We start from the raw sequence: 14,870 nt of genomic DNA on the forward strand, positions 1-14,870 counted from the left end.
TTGGGAGTACACATGGCTGGCAACAGTATGTAATGTACAGCCAAAACATAAAGCGATCATGTGGACGGTGAAGATGGTGTCCCACCGCATGCACCCACATCATGATGGCTGTCATGGTGCAGTGTTATGTGTACAGTGTACAGATACAATGTATGTGCAACAGTGATGTCTGTGTAGGCACGTTGCTGTGAGCTGTGTGCATAGCTGCACGGTGTAGGTGTGGGCTCTGTGCCACTGCACGGTAGCAGGACACAGCTATGTGTCAGCGATCGCGTGACCTGGACGACTTACATTGCCATGTCTGTAAGCCAGTTCAGCTGCTCAGCAGCACATATATGGTGAACATTGGAGGCACCTGTAGTAGCTGTGGAGAGGAATGTCATGTCACTGGTGTACTACATCAGATGTCCAGGGTCCACTACATTGATGAACCCACTATGTGTGTACAGGGTGCAATGGTGAGTACCCACTGTGGATGTGCTGTGTGGCAACATGCCTGTAGGTATCAACCATGGCCTTGTCTGTCTGACTCATTGACAATTGTGTGTGGTAGACATTGTGCACACTGCCCTATGGCCCATGTGACATACACCCATACTAGTGTGACGGTCACATTCTCACGGATATGCTGACAGTGTGTATGTCTGCTATGTTGTGCATAGGTCATATCATGGTGTGACAATGCTGCAGCCAGACATCCGCGTGCATGGGACATGGCATGCGCCATGTCTGGCGACGCACACCCGATGCAGGCATGGGTCACATTGGTAACACCTGTGCTCTGGCCAGATCACAGCTCACTTGTGGTACTGTGTCCATACTGCACTGGCATACCAATGCATACTACACATGCAGCCATTGTGTAACACCTACACTATTGTATGCATAGCTGAATGCACGTAACACACCAATTGGTTGTGTGGTGTCATACCACTGTCACGATAACGGGTGTATCTACTGTACATGGGTGGTGTGTATGTCGGGTGGTGCGAAGCTGTATACCGCGATCGGGGTGCACACACAGGTGAGCATGTCATGCCTGACACATGGGGAATATCAATACAGCAGAACATGCGTTTGACTGGCAACAGACTTACCTGCAACAGACCCTTGGCCTTGCGACACAGACGCACCTGTAAAGGCATTACACAAAGGTATACATTAGCCATTACTATCTCCACGGTCAGCACTGTGCATGACACATCATGCATGTGTGGCCGTATGTGGCACTATGCACATGTCTCTATCACAACATAGGATACAATGGTTTGCATCTTGTGTGGCCATATACCTGGCATGTATTGCTATATCATGTGTTGTACTATGACACCCACACCCACGCCTATCATACCAAACATGCAACACTGACTTACCAGGCAGCTCCAGGATCATAAGCTGGGTGACACCCACCTCCACGATGGACCAGGTGTTTCTGCGCGGTTGTTCGCGGGTGTCCCCAGAATTCAGCCAGGAGCTCCTCTGTAGCTGTGAGTGGGGCTGTGTTGGTGGCCCACCACCTGTCCCACGCGTTGTTGCCTGGCGATTGCAGCCGCACGCTGTTCTGCATGCCGGATCAGGTCTGCGCAGTGCCTGCGGATCTGCTGGTAGCCATGGGTTGTTTCGCTACCACGCTGTTCACCTCCTGCACAACTCCTCCCACATTCTCCTGCCGTTCTGTGCCTGCTGTGGCACGCTGGCTGAACAGGGCTGCCAGGGCCGCTGTAGTGCTCTGGAGGTATGGTATGATGACCTCCTCACCCTGTCGGCTAAATGGTGGAAGTGCCGAACGCATGGCATTATCTGAAGTTACTATAATGATGGTGGCAGGTCACATTCACACTGCTGTGCTGGCATACTGTTGGAAATGCATTTGCCCACATGAGGCTGGCTGACAAACGCACATCTGCACAGTGATCTGTGGAGGCACCGTATGCGACACAGGTGGCAGATGTTGTGGCTTCACACCATTGAGCTTTCGGGTGTCACATCACATCTGTGTGCCACCCCATCCGCACTGTGCACACGCATGGCAGATGTTAGCCTGCCATGGACATACAAAAATTGGCTGCCACTCTATGTCCATATCGGTTGGGTATATGTCCCCATGTGAGCGCTTCCATGTGCTACTGTTCACCCTGTACACTGCCATGTATATGTCATTGCACACATCACGCCTGTGTCCATTGCGGCTGAGGCGTCCGTGGCAGCGCACCGCCACATACATTGGACGGACCTGCACATGCATGTGTGTTGTGCCATGTACTTCAATACGTTAACTGCATACCGCAAGCTGGACCACAGCTTACCCCAGCTCACCTGTAAGCTGCTGCGGTATGTGATACGAAGTACACCTTGAGTAACAAAATAACCGCGACGACATTACAGGAAAGGTCATGCACTAAGCGTTGTACACTTTGCATCACATTGTGCAGAGCATCACACCTGGCACCTGTAATATGACAGGGTGCATCGCCATACCACATTACTTACTGTGTAGCCGCGCTGGTTGATATAGTGAGATTGCGCTTTTTGTCCATTCGCACCATGTAATCGCGATATGGCTCGGCAGCCTTGCAGTGCGTCATCTCTCACACATGATATGGCGGTGGGTATGCCGCTACATGGCCAATGTGGTGCGACCACTCAGGGGCTAATGACGCATAGCGGGGTGTTGGCTGTGTCCATTGCTTTTGTCATGAAGCTGTATGCAAAATGGATATCTGCTATGCTTTTGGTCACCATGGTGTGGACACTCGTCACTCCAGCTTAGAATGGCGCTGTACGGCCAGTTTGTTGAGGGTTAATGCGTGTGGTGCATGCGGAGCGTATCACACATCCATGCCACCTGGTACACTGTAGCCTCTGCGAGGTGCTATGTTGCTGGGATGACTGAAATCGACACAATGCTGTATGTGTACACACACCGCTATCCCTACGCAATACGGATATCTACCCTGAAACTGATGTGGGTAAATATATGCCTTGTACATAGCATTGCTACCGCTGCCACCCATATGCTGCTGCTGCACTACACCGCCATCCCTCCCTGTTAGCGATGTGGTGTTGGCCTCAGCAGAGGCCATCCTGATATGGGGTTCCATATGGATGTCCACGCCATATACAGGCCCACTTGATGGTATCGATCCATCTGACCATTACACATATGATGCACCCCTCACACATACCGGCCCATTCATATTATTGTTAAGTTCGTTACCAATGGCCTGACACGGCTATATTGCTATACGGAGCCATTCACAGACATACATACACAGAGGCATGCTGCAGCCCATCTGTGCTATTGGCCGGACTATTGGTGTTGTTTAAGCACTAAATGGCCGTTTGACTGCAGAAGTGGGCGCCAGACCTACTGTGCAATAAGGTCTACATGGTGAGGCCTGTTCTACTGTAGAGTACCCGCATGCTGTGCACATGTGCTGTGCACATCTCCCATACCTACACATTTGCTTGTTGTCCATCGGTCCCACAGGCCAGTGGTGGGGACATACAGGGATGTTAAGTGGAACATATGTAGCGTGCGACCCTGTTACAAGTGTGACACTAGCCTCTCTGCATGCTCATGTGTGCGTGGGCGTAGACACCGCATTACCATTACAGCGCTGGTTGTGGGCATGAGTCCTTACTTCCATCTCCACCTGTGGGTTTGCCATCATCCCACACACTCCTTGCACTGTATGTTCAGGCTAGTGCAGGTGCCTATGTGGGGCTTGTGTGCATACAATACTGATTACTATGTGCCTTGCTCCCATCACAGACATTGTCCACGACAGGTACAATCAATCGCCATACCGCACCAGAGATTTATTGTTGCAGCATGTTACATGTAATTTTACACACCTAACTTGCATCTCCCAAGTGGACATGAGTACTCTGTATGGCATGTCCAGTAGTGATTATACCACAGCTACCCCTTTTACATAGCCCCGACGGCTATGCAGGACATAAGTCTGTGTACCATCTACTGTGACATATACATACAAGTACGCTGCCCTACCACACATCACATGGGCACTACCTCTGTGTGGAAGTATATGTGTGTGTCTCGCATCCATGCTATGGGCCATAGATGACAATTGTACATCTATATGCAACACTTGTATTACCTAATTGGGGGTTATCAAGTGAGCACATGTTCCATGTGTCCAATGCGTATCAGTTCATCATGTCTGTTTGGCGGTCATTGTTGTGCATGGTTTACATGGCTGGACATAGTGTACTGTGTCTGATTCTACAGTTCGGGCACTTCATTGGGCTACTAGCATATACATTTCTATTATACACATTCCAAAGCCATCAATAGCAGACAGGCAACTTAGATGACAGTGGAGGTGTTCCGCCATGTGCACATATGCTCACCGTTACGTGCAAGGGTGACTACACACATTAGCAGTCGGGACTGGGTTCTGACTGCTGTGGATGTGGTGTACCGGTGTTGATAACAACAACGATGACCGCACCAGATGGTGTCTTCTGATGATGTGACATATCTACAACAAACACCTCACATTCTCATTATAGCGAGCACATATGCGTCCACGACACAATTGACATTTCCTGCCTGAACACCGTGGCCTACAGTATGTTTTGAAAGGACCACTGCATATATCACTGGTGGCCACCAGCATGGCTGCCTTACAACAGCAGTGTGTGTTCTCCTGTTGAAACATAAGGTTTACACCAGTCACATCTACACACTGTGCCAGCTGGCCCTGTAGTGGGTGACAGTGCAGTTCCATTCATCATGTAACAGTATACATCATGCACCAGTATGTTGCAGAACATGTGAACGGCTGTGCTACTCAACATACGCAGACATGACACATCACCCAGGCACCGCGGTCTGCCTTGCTAAATTTAAGCTATTGTGATCACCCTGTGATGACATTTGTATGCGGACCCATATGGGATGGAGCCATGTGATAAAACTTTCAATGGTGAAATTAACCGTCCAGGTGTGTGTTCACAACTGGATTGTCCCAGTAGCCACTGGTCTGTATGCAGGATATTACTCACCATTGGCCCTACTCTGTCCCACTTTGGACTGTTGACTATGGTCATACCTGTTGTTATGCAGGCATGCGCCATTTGTCCCAGTCTGATAGTCGTGTTGAACCACACTACCGTGGCACACATGACGTGTATGGACCCATCTGGCTAAGGGTGCAGCCCACTTGTACATCTTCTCATGCTATGCTGCTGCCTGTGCAGGAGTGTCCGCATGTCTGCCTCTGGCAGGCTGCTCACAGGTGGGCTGCACAGCATGCAGTGATGTGACGACAATGTTACACCCTCCCGCTGTGTTGTAACAGCAGCACTGCAATACCACAGGTACAGCACACATGTCATTTTATCTACGGTTGCCTTCTGGGATACCTCCATGCCCTACCACGCAGCACCTGCCCAGATCCAGATTGGCTACACAGAATCAACACCTCCCAGTCACAACCACCCTGGTCTGCAACACACACCGGTGGGTCGTTCCCAAACCACACACCGCGGATTTTACACACACCTTACTGTATTTCTCCCATGCACATTGCATCATAGGTAGTCCACGTTCAGAATACCCATGTTTGTGACCAGTACACACATTGTGACTACGCCACAGTGCAAGATTTACTGTACACCATACAGGTTACATGCCAGTCGGGGTTGGTATGCTGTGTACACTGCACCCGGGACAGTTGTTGCTGCTATGTATTATGGGCAACAGGACCTTCCTAGTATGGACTTCACCATTCATTACATGTTGGCTTCATGCAGTACGATAGCTGGCCCCTGTGGACACATTACACCCACACATACCATACTCCGGTAATACCCTCGCATGCACTCAAACTCCTCCATGTGTCTGTATGCTAGGCCTACACACCTCCCCTCTGTTTTGTTGAACATCCATATGCTTATCAACCTCAAGTAGCCACACCCTACACACACAACCATAGCAGCATGCATGGTACATACACACTACAGCTGAGTATTACTGACATCCACTGACAGAGGTGGTTGAGGGCATGGCACCCCATCCCATGTGACAGTCTATGTGCTTCCTATGCTAACAGTGATCAAGGCAGTGCACTTCTGCCATATTTACACATCTGCAGGGACCATAGCATTCTGGCCACACTCGAGACATGGTGGTGTTGGCACTTTCTACAGATGCCACAGTGGTAGCCTTGTTCCATGCACTTTTACGTGTTGTATGGGCACATACGTGCAGAGCTGTTGCACGCAGTAGTTTTGTTCACCTGTGTGTTGTGTGTCACTCTGGACAGTCATGGTGTGTCCCTGCTGGTGCATGACATACCTTACAGTTAGCTCACTTCCACATGACCGCTGCACATTGCAGTGTGGCCGACTCACGCAGTGTGGTGGGGTATGTCTCTGCTGTTTGACTACATCCACATTCAATGCAGCATACCACAGTCATGCAGGTATTTCGACGCATACAGATGCTGTTGACATCCTGCCTGCCAATGGGGTATTCTACCAACAATACCGCACTCTCACTCACTACAGGGGTTCCAATGTTCCTTGGCTGGACATTGTATTAACCCTGTGGACGCATAATACATAGTACTGTCATGCACATGTTATGTAATGCAGGAACACAGTCCCAATGTCACCTCCAACCGTACGAGATTTGTTGTATCCCGTAGCCAACCTGGCTGTTTCCCATGTCTACAGCAGCACACCTGCGTGAGGAGTGACTGCTAGCCCATTCATGTACGCGCAGTGCACCCTGACCACCACACTACCACATCTATCACACTACACATGGATGGTAATACCGCATTGCACGTGATGGGACTGCATCTCTACACTCCTTGACTGGGCCATTCAGTGGCACTGGGCCACATCTTGCAAAATGTTACCCTAAAACTATCACCTTTTCCCCCCCTTTTTGGGTTCTTACCCAACCCCACCCGTCCACCCGTCAATTATTATGGGGGGGTTTCTACAGGGGTTCACATAAAATTCCCCTTTTGTTCAGCCCATTCCCTTTTGCTTTGAAGTGTAACATCCTGTATCAATCTCCTTTTTTTCGGTGTTCATGTGTTTCGTACGTTCCCGTGGTCAGGCATATCAGCTGACCCCTTTTCAGGGGGGTGGGCATTGCCTTCCCCGTGTGGCCCCCCTTTTTATTTGCATCGTGATATGTGTACAGTTGTACTGCTCATGTTTCTACATCCTGGAGCATTTGGTTTGTATGTTGTGCACCCCTGGGTCGTGTGGCGTTTCATGGTTCATTCAAGTTTACCTCTGATCACATACATTTTCATACTGACGCTGCGGGGTTTCCAGGATTGTTATCGGCATTCACGTTTTAAAGGTTGATGTACACCCGAATGGGGCTGGGGATATTCCCAAAAAGGGGGGTACACTGTGAGGCTCAATTTCTACCGTATGTTGCTATCCTTGGGGCCCGTACCTGTGTCAAATGTGGAGGGTGTTCTGCCTGGTTGGGGTCCCTTCCTGGCAAATTAAAAAAAAAAAAAAAAAAAAAAAAAAAAAAAAAAAAAAAAAAAAAAAAAAAAAAAAAAAAAAAAAAAAAAAAAAATTTTTTTTTTTTTTTTTTTTTTTTTTTTTTTTTTTTTTTTTTTTTTTTTTTTTTTTTTTTTTTTTTTTTTTTTTTTTTTTTTTTTTTTTTCCTTCCCCTTCACATTCCGGTTAATTTTTTTTTTATCTTGGGCCCCCCCCGGGGAAAAAAAAATTCCGCGCCTTTTTTCCCAAACCATTGGCCATTTTTTGTTCGCTGGGGGGGGAAGGGGTTTTAACCGGGTTTTAAATTTTTTTTTGGTCCTATTTTACCTTTGGGGGCGGGGGGGGGCTGGTTTTAATTGGGCTTTTAAACCGGTTTTAAAAACCTCCTTATTTTTCCGCCGGTGCCGGGGGCCCCCCTTTTTTCTTACGGGCCCAAAGGTCCGTGGAACACAAGCGGTAATTTAAACCCCCGGGGGGACCCCGGGGGGGAAACCCTTTTAAATCGGTGGGGGGGGGATTTGGGCCCCATTTTTCGGGTTTTTTTTTCGCCCGGCATGCCTTGGAAAAGCCTGTGGTTTAACCGCTTTTTTTCCCCCCCCGGAACCCCCCCCCGGGGGGGAAAAATTTTTACCGGGGCCCCTTTTTTTGGCCGGGCCAAATTTTTTTTTTCCCTTACGGGTTTTTTTTGGGTTTGGGTACCAGGCTTTTTCCCTTTGGGATTTCCTTTTTTTTGCTATTTTTTGGCCCTTTTTTGGGTTTCCAAGGGTTTTTGGGACATTTTTTTTTTGGGGGTTTGCATTTAAATTTTTCGCCGCCAAAGCGGGGGAATTTTGGCCCAACTTTTTTAGGGAAGGATTTTTTCGGGTTTTCCCTTTTTTTCTTTTTGGGGGGGTTACCTTTGGCTTTTTTTACCAAAACGGGGCCCCCTTAAGGGGGTTCCCCTTTTTTTTTACCCTTGGGGGTTTTTTTTTTTTCCCCCCCGGTTTTTATTTTTAACCCCTTTTTTTTCCGGGGGCCCCCGGGGGGGACATGTCCACCTTATTTAAAACAACCAGGTTTACCCAGGTTTTTGGGCCACAAACCCCCCCTTACATTACCACACACCCCAGGAACAAAACCGACAAACCTCAAACCTCACCACATACCCCCCATTTTTGCCCCCCCCATGGCTGGTTCCCCCCCCCCCAAACCCCCCTTCTATTGCCGGAGTGGGGAACACACACAGTAGTAATGTGAAACACATGGGCATAATGTGGAACACATAGTAATGGCATAGTGACAACTTCAGCTAAGTAGGTCATAGGTTGATTATGATATGATGATTTACTTACAGTGAAGAACCTTTCATGACTTACTATGAGTACATTGTATTTACCAGGATGTCATTTATATACATTCCTAACAATGGTTGTTTGAGAGACATTTTCAATGTGGAACTTGGAGGAACTGCGAGGAACATGCACTGTTTTACACCCCAGATGAGGTACGTTCCTCATAATGTCGTACACTTCACTGGTATGCTTTCCGCTGCAGACCGACGGTTGGACACAATACCTACGTTACGATCGCCGGTGGCGGCGTATCTCCGCACTCATGTCCTATGGATATGACACGCACATATGTACGGTTGCCACCTTTTCAAATGGCCAAGGTGGGACATTTTAGCACGCGTCAGGTTTTGCATGCCAACACATACCCACGGCCAGTACAAAGGACAGCGATTCACTTTTTTGACGGAATACAAAGCTGTAGCATTACAGTTGCTTATTCTGTTTATTATCATATTTAGATGTTTCTTCTACAAAATAACTGTTTTCTGCAACTGATAGCGTAATTATGGGGAATAGTTTTGTCCTACAATCTCAGGACATTTGCCATTTTGTCATTGTTTTTGCAGGACACAACTGCCCAAAGGTGGACTGTCGCTCACAACGGGACAAGTGGTGACCCTACACATATCCCGTTACTGTACCGTGGACCGGTGACCATCCCGACACGCTGGATATGTATTGCAGCACGTTAACATTTCCATGGCTGGCGTTTCCTGCCCTGCCCACCCTCCAGGATGATCGGGTTGTCGGTCACTATGTTTAATATGTGGTGATTTCGCGTCTTACTTATCTGTGACCTTGCATCCCTGGGTTCCATATTACCCTGTTGTCCTTTCTATCTGTGTATGCGCATATATTTCTACATGTGTACTGATATGTATTTCGGTATCTGTGTATGCAAATGCGTACATGTGTGGTCGACTTGCGCCGATAGTGGCAGCATATGGCTACGCCGTGTGCTGTTGAACCGGCGTGCGTTGAGTTGTTGGCGTTCCATGCTCTGCTGACTATTGGGTGTGCAGTGTTTGGCCGGTGCCTTTGTTGGAGTCACACATTCGTCTGCATACGGTACACATTACGGGCGGACATGTTTGTGTGGCGCCCATTTTACTGTGTGTGCAGGTCAGGAGGTGTCAGTCCATGGGGCCTACACTGTCAAAGTATGTGCTATGCGTTCCCTCTTTGCCAGGGCGTAGGCATATTGGGTACGCCTCTGTCTACCTACTGGGGCTGGCTCAGTGTGTCCGTGGCGACGCCCTGTGCCTGTGCTTGCCCTGGCAGTTGTGGCGGGCTTGGTGGCCCTCCGGCATTATGTCCCTGCAGCAGCTGTTTCCGCAGAATCATATTGTGTAGCATACAACATACTATGAATATGTGGGCACTTGTGCCGGAGAGTACTGCAAGGCTCCACCGGATGTATCCAAGCACCGGAACCGTGATTTCAAGATCCCGAACACACGCTCTATGATTATTCTCGTTTGTGCGTGTGCCTCATTATGGCGTTCTTGCATGTGTGTGTGTGCATTTCTGATGGGTGTCATCAACCACGGCTCCAGTGCGTAGCCAGCATCCCACACAAGGTGACCTTGTGTGATGTCCCCACTGGCTAATACCTGATACAGCTGTGAGGCATGCCAGATATGGGAGTCGTGGTAGCTTCCAGGGCTGCCAGCACACACATCCATGATAATGCCCTGCGCATTGCACACCACCTGGCAATTGATGGAGGGGTATCCCTTGCGGTTTATGTAGCGTCTACCCTGCTCCCCAGGTGGTGACTTGATTTCTATGTGCGTACAGTCTATCGCACCCAGGACCTCCGGTATTGTGCCACACGGTGGAAGCGGCGATATTGCTAGCCAACTCCTCCTGAGATGTGGGGAACTTTATGTGCTCATGGGCATGTGGTAACATGGCATCCAGGAACTGGTGTAGTACCCTGGATGCTGATGCCTGTGAGATGCCCATTATGTCCCCGGTGGGCCTTTGAAGGTACCTGTAGCCAGTATTCGCAAGCTCACACATACCTTTGTGTCCACTAGGATGGGCTCCGCTCTGTTGTCTCTTGTTCTCAGGCGCGGCCGGCACAGCTCCACTATTTGCTGTAACGTGTTCTGTCCACCCTGTAGCGCTCTACTATCTCCAGGTCTCGCAGCCCCTGGTAGGTCACCCTTGGTCTGAACACTCTCCTTCTCCTGTGAGGCCTACGGTAGTTGTCGGCACCACCCTCCGCAACTCCGTCTGTCTCTGCCACATACCTATTCATCACGCCACGGCGGCACCCAGCATATACATGTTAAAAGTTCCCCGTCTGTTTACACCCTACGGTGCGGCGTTTGGGAAATCGCGCTGTGTGTTGTGCGCATTCACATTTATTACTGTTGTGCTGTATACCCGGTGATGTCATTGGGTGTGTCTGCGCCCTATCCATGGATTATTTCCGTGGTTTTACGCTTGCAGCTGCAACGGTACTGCCTGTAGTGTAACATTACAGTTGCCTGCATTGCCTTCGCCTGGCATCTTACATTACTGCATCCTGCACGCACATGGCATATGATGCATTTTATCTGCGGCCGCAGTTATGCTACATCTGTACTTGGCTGTGCTATTTCGGTTCTTTGCTCTTTGCATTTCTACTACATCCCCTATTATCTTTGCTCATATGCCTCCCCTTTCCCGTTCTGCAGGAGTCTGCATGCAGACTTATCAGCTGCCGGGCGCTTGCCCTTCCTGCATTGATTGGTGTTAATTGCTCGTTACGGATACATTTACACTGCTTCCGCATTTCCTCGTATTCTCAGCATTACCTTCCTATATCCCTGGTTGTTGCCGGTGAGGCCGTCACATGACTGGTTTCGAACGAGTCGCCTCGTGCACATGCATTTGTACGCATTCTGTACTGTCAGCGCATCTATTTCCTAACACGCCAGTCATGATGTTGTGATGTGCATTGTACAGCCCAGATTTGCTGTCCTCCAATATCCTTCCTCCTACGGTGGCACACCCCTGTGTGGTTGACGTGTATCTGGTGTAGGCCACCGGTGTAGTACCGCTACGCTTGCTCCATCCTTACGCTGGCGCATTTTGCGATTCACTATTATCTGCCTCATTTGCATGGAATTGACTACTAATACCTGGTTACGGCGCCGACACCGCCTCCACTCCTTGACAACCATTGCGCTGGGGTTGCAGCTTTACATACATACTATGGTGTGTGGTGGCTGTGCAGCTGATTTGTGTTCTAATGCTCTTTTCGGACATTATCATATTATTTCATTGCTTTACAACTTCTGTGCACACATCCCGGGGGTCTGCTGTTCTTTCTACGTACGCGCCATTTACGTCATTTTACATTTTGTGCATATTTTCTTTGGACATTCTCGGTGCCTTTACACATTGGCATATTGCACCTATATGATACCTGACTTTGACAGCCTTCCGTTACTCCTCCGGTATGTTTGGGTAAATGTAAACCCTTTTTGGTTTACATTTCCGTTGCTTACGCTTACGCCGCTTTCGTGGATCGCTATTGCCCTCATTTGCATGGTGCAATACCGCACACAGTGTGTTTTGCATACCTACCGGGCGGAGACGGTCCGCGACGCCGGTAGTGCACGGAATTCATTCATACCTGAATCGCTCAGCAGCCATATTTGGCGTTATAACGCCAACGCTATGCGGGCGCCTGGCGCAAGGTTCATGAATCCCGGGGTTTGTCTTAAATTAAATGCATTATTTTATAGATTTTGAGTTTTTTTAATCCAAGATACTTATGTGTTTTATAGTTGTGACTATGTCCTGCTGAGCCAGCTGCTCTATGTACAATGCAATTTAGTTCAGCTTTTTTTTTTGGGTGGGGGGGGTGTCCTGTAATAGATGCTCATGTTTTCCTAAAATGTGTAATTATTGTATAATTTTTATGAAACTACTATATTTTCAACATCACATACCTAATGTAGTGCTGCTGTTACTTTAAATTTCACTTAGATCTTGTTAAAAATGGCCATTAAACTAGTTTATTTACCAGATTGCCAAACACATACAGGCTGATTCATAAAGGCTACCACAAAGTGAACAGTTTCTGAATTCAAAAAAATCCCTGCAACAATGCTTGTGCTGTTTGTTCACTCAAAATGTTTACACTAAGTGTACACATATTGTACATTTTGTGGTAACATTTATGAATCTGGCCTATAAAATGCAAACAACATAATGATGATATTTCTAGCACTTCATACTGTTCAAAATCTCTTCCTTGGCATTTCTCAGTATATCATTGTGCATTATATTACCATTTCTAATCACTGACATTCAAGATGCCAGCCAGTAAAACAGTAATAATGATGGGGTAACTGATGCTTTCAAGCTCTTTAAGGAATGACTAGTGGTACAAAACTGATTTTTTACTTGCAGAGGATGCAAGGCAACTGCAAAATATTTTCAAGTACAGTGAACAACATAAATAATCTGGAACAAAAAATGCATTCAAATCTTGTATCCATGTAAAAAAGGAATCACTTATTAGTCAATGTGCCACAAAACATGCAAGCATTCTCCTCAGTAAAAATAGAAGACTATACCTTTGCAGCAAGTGCAGAAATCTCATCACTGGACAGCAGGGTTATAAGTGGTCCCACATCATGTACTATTTCAGTGTTCCATTTCAGAGGATTTCTAAAAATAAATAAATAAATACATACATAAAGTTTTTGAAAATAAACACAGCAAATCATGATTTTAGCTTATTTGTTTAGTATTTCTTTTACAATTACAACAGTGCATGGGCTGCTTGGAAAGAAACAATCTGAATAGATGAAGTACAATATACTACAAAATGATCTAATGCCCAGTGTAATACAATGCAATGTGCTTTGATATGCTGTGATATAATGCAATATGATGTAATTTAGAAATGATGTAATGTGATATAATGCAGTATGATGCAGCGTAATATTATATACTAAAGCATAATATGATATAATACCACATGATGTGATGTAATTCAATATGCCCTGATGTGATAAGCTGTATTGTAATAGAAGTTGATGTAATGCACCATAATATGGTGTATTACATTGCAATGTGATATTGTGTATTGTAATATAAACTGAAATAAGGTGATAACGTGCAATGTTGTATGATATAATAAAATAAAGGTAATTCAGTGTATTGCAATGAGATGTCATGGAATGGAATGTGATGCAATGCACCATGATGTGAAGGAATATAATGTATTGCAGTGCAGTGTTTCACTGTAATAGAATGGGATGTGGTATATTATAATGTGATACGATGTATTGCCATGTAATGTGCTACACTATAATGTAATATAATGCTTCATGATGAAATGTAATATGTTATGATGTAATATGTATGTATTTATGTATGTATGTATGTATGTCCTACAATAATATAAAATGCAATATAATGAAGCCACTTGTCTAGGTAGTTGATGAGACTGAGCTGAGACAACATGAACAGATGGCAGTAGAACATGTTCATAGTAGTGAGAAAAGTTTTGCTACAAGATGAGTACATTAGCAATAATTCATGTTAAACTGTTGGAAATGCAGGATTTACCAATGGCTGATGTGGACTGATCATGAGGGTGAAAGGTTTGTTTGTTTTTTGGCATATTTTGGAGCTTTTCTCCCCAGATCTCCACTGAAAATGGGTTTCTACCCATTCATACTCTCCCAGTAATCAAATGTCAGTAAATAAATAAATAAAAAACAAGTAATCTCCGTGGTATCACCGAAGTCTCAAAACAACCCACTAAAGTGTAGTGGGTCTAAAAACAAAACAGTGTAAGAAACTTCTCTGTGTGAAAGATTTTCAGTCCATATATTTCTAGTTAATCACTGTATATTAATCAGATCAGACAATAGTAGTAGAAGTAGCGAATGTAAACTCGTCAAGTCAAAAAGTAATAATAGAAAATATATATAATTCTACAGCATTACTAAGTATTCGAAAGTACTCCAAGCAAAGCAGGCAGTCTTGTTTCCAGTCGAAAATCCTTTATTAAGTACA

General features: G+C 46.5%; 1 protein-coding gene across 3 annotated transcripts in view; it reads right to left on the minus strand.

Annotated features, from left to right (window-relative positions):
* The window catches only part of OTOA (otoancorin), a 952,220-nt gene that overhangs the window by 518,154 nt on the left and 419,196 nt on the right, over positions 1-14,870 (minus strand). For all 3 annotated transcript variants that reach the window (XM_044089617.1, XM_044089616.1, XM_044089618.1), the window contains exon 21: positions 13,418-13,511. In XM_044089617.1, the coding sequence (XP_043945552.1) occupies positions 13,418-13,511 (94 nt within the window). The remainder of the gene's footprint in view (positions 1-13,417; positions 13,512-14,870) is intronic.

Source organism: Protopterus annectens, chromosome 12.part0, assembly GCF_019279795.1.
Source record: "Protopterus annectens isolate FY-2018-M chromosome 12.part0, PAN1.0, whole genome shotgun sequence".
NCBI classification, from domain to species: Eukaryota; Metazoa; Chordata; order Ceratodontiformes; family Protopteridae; genus Protopterus; species Protopterus annectens.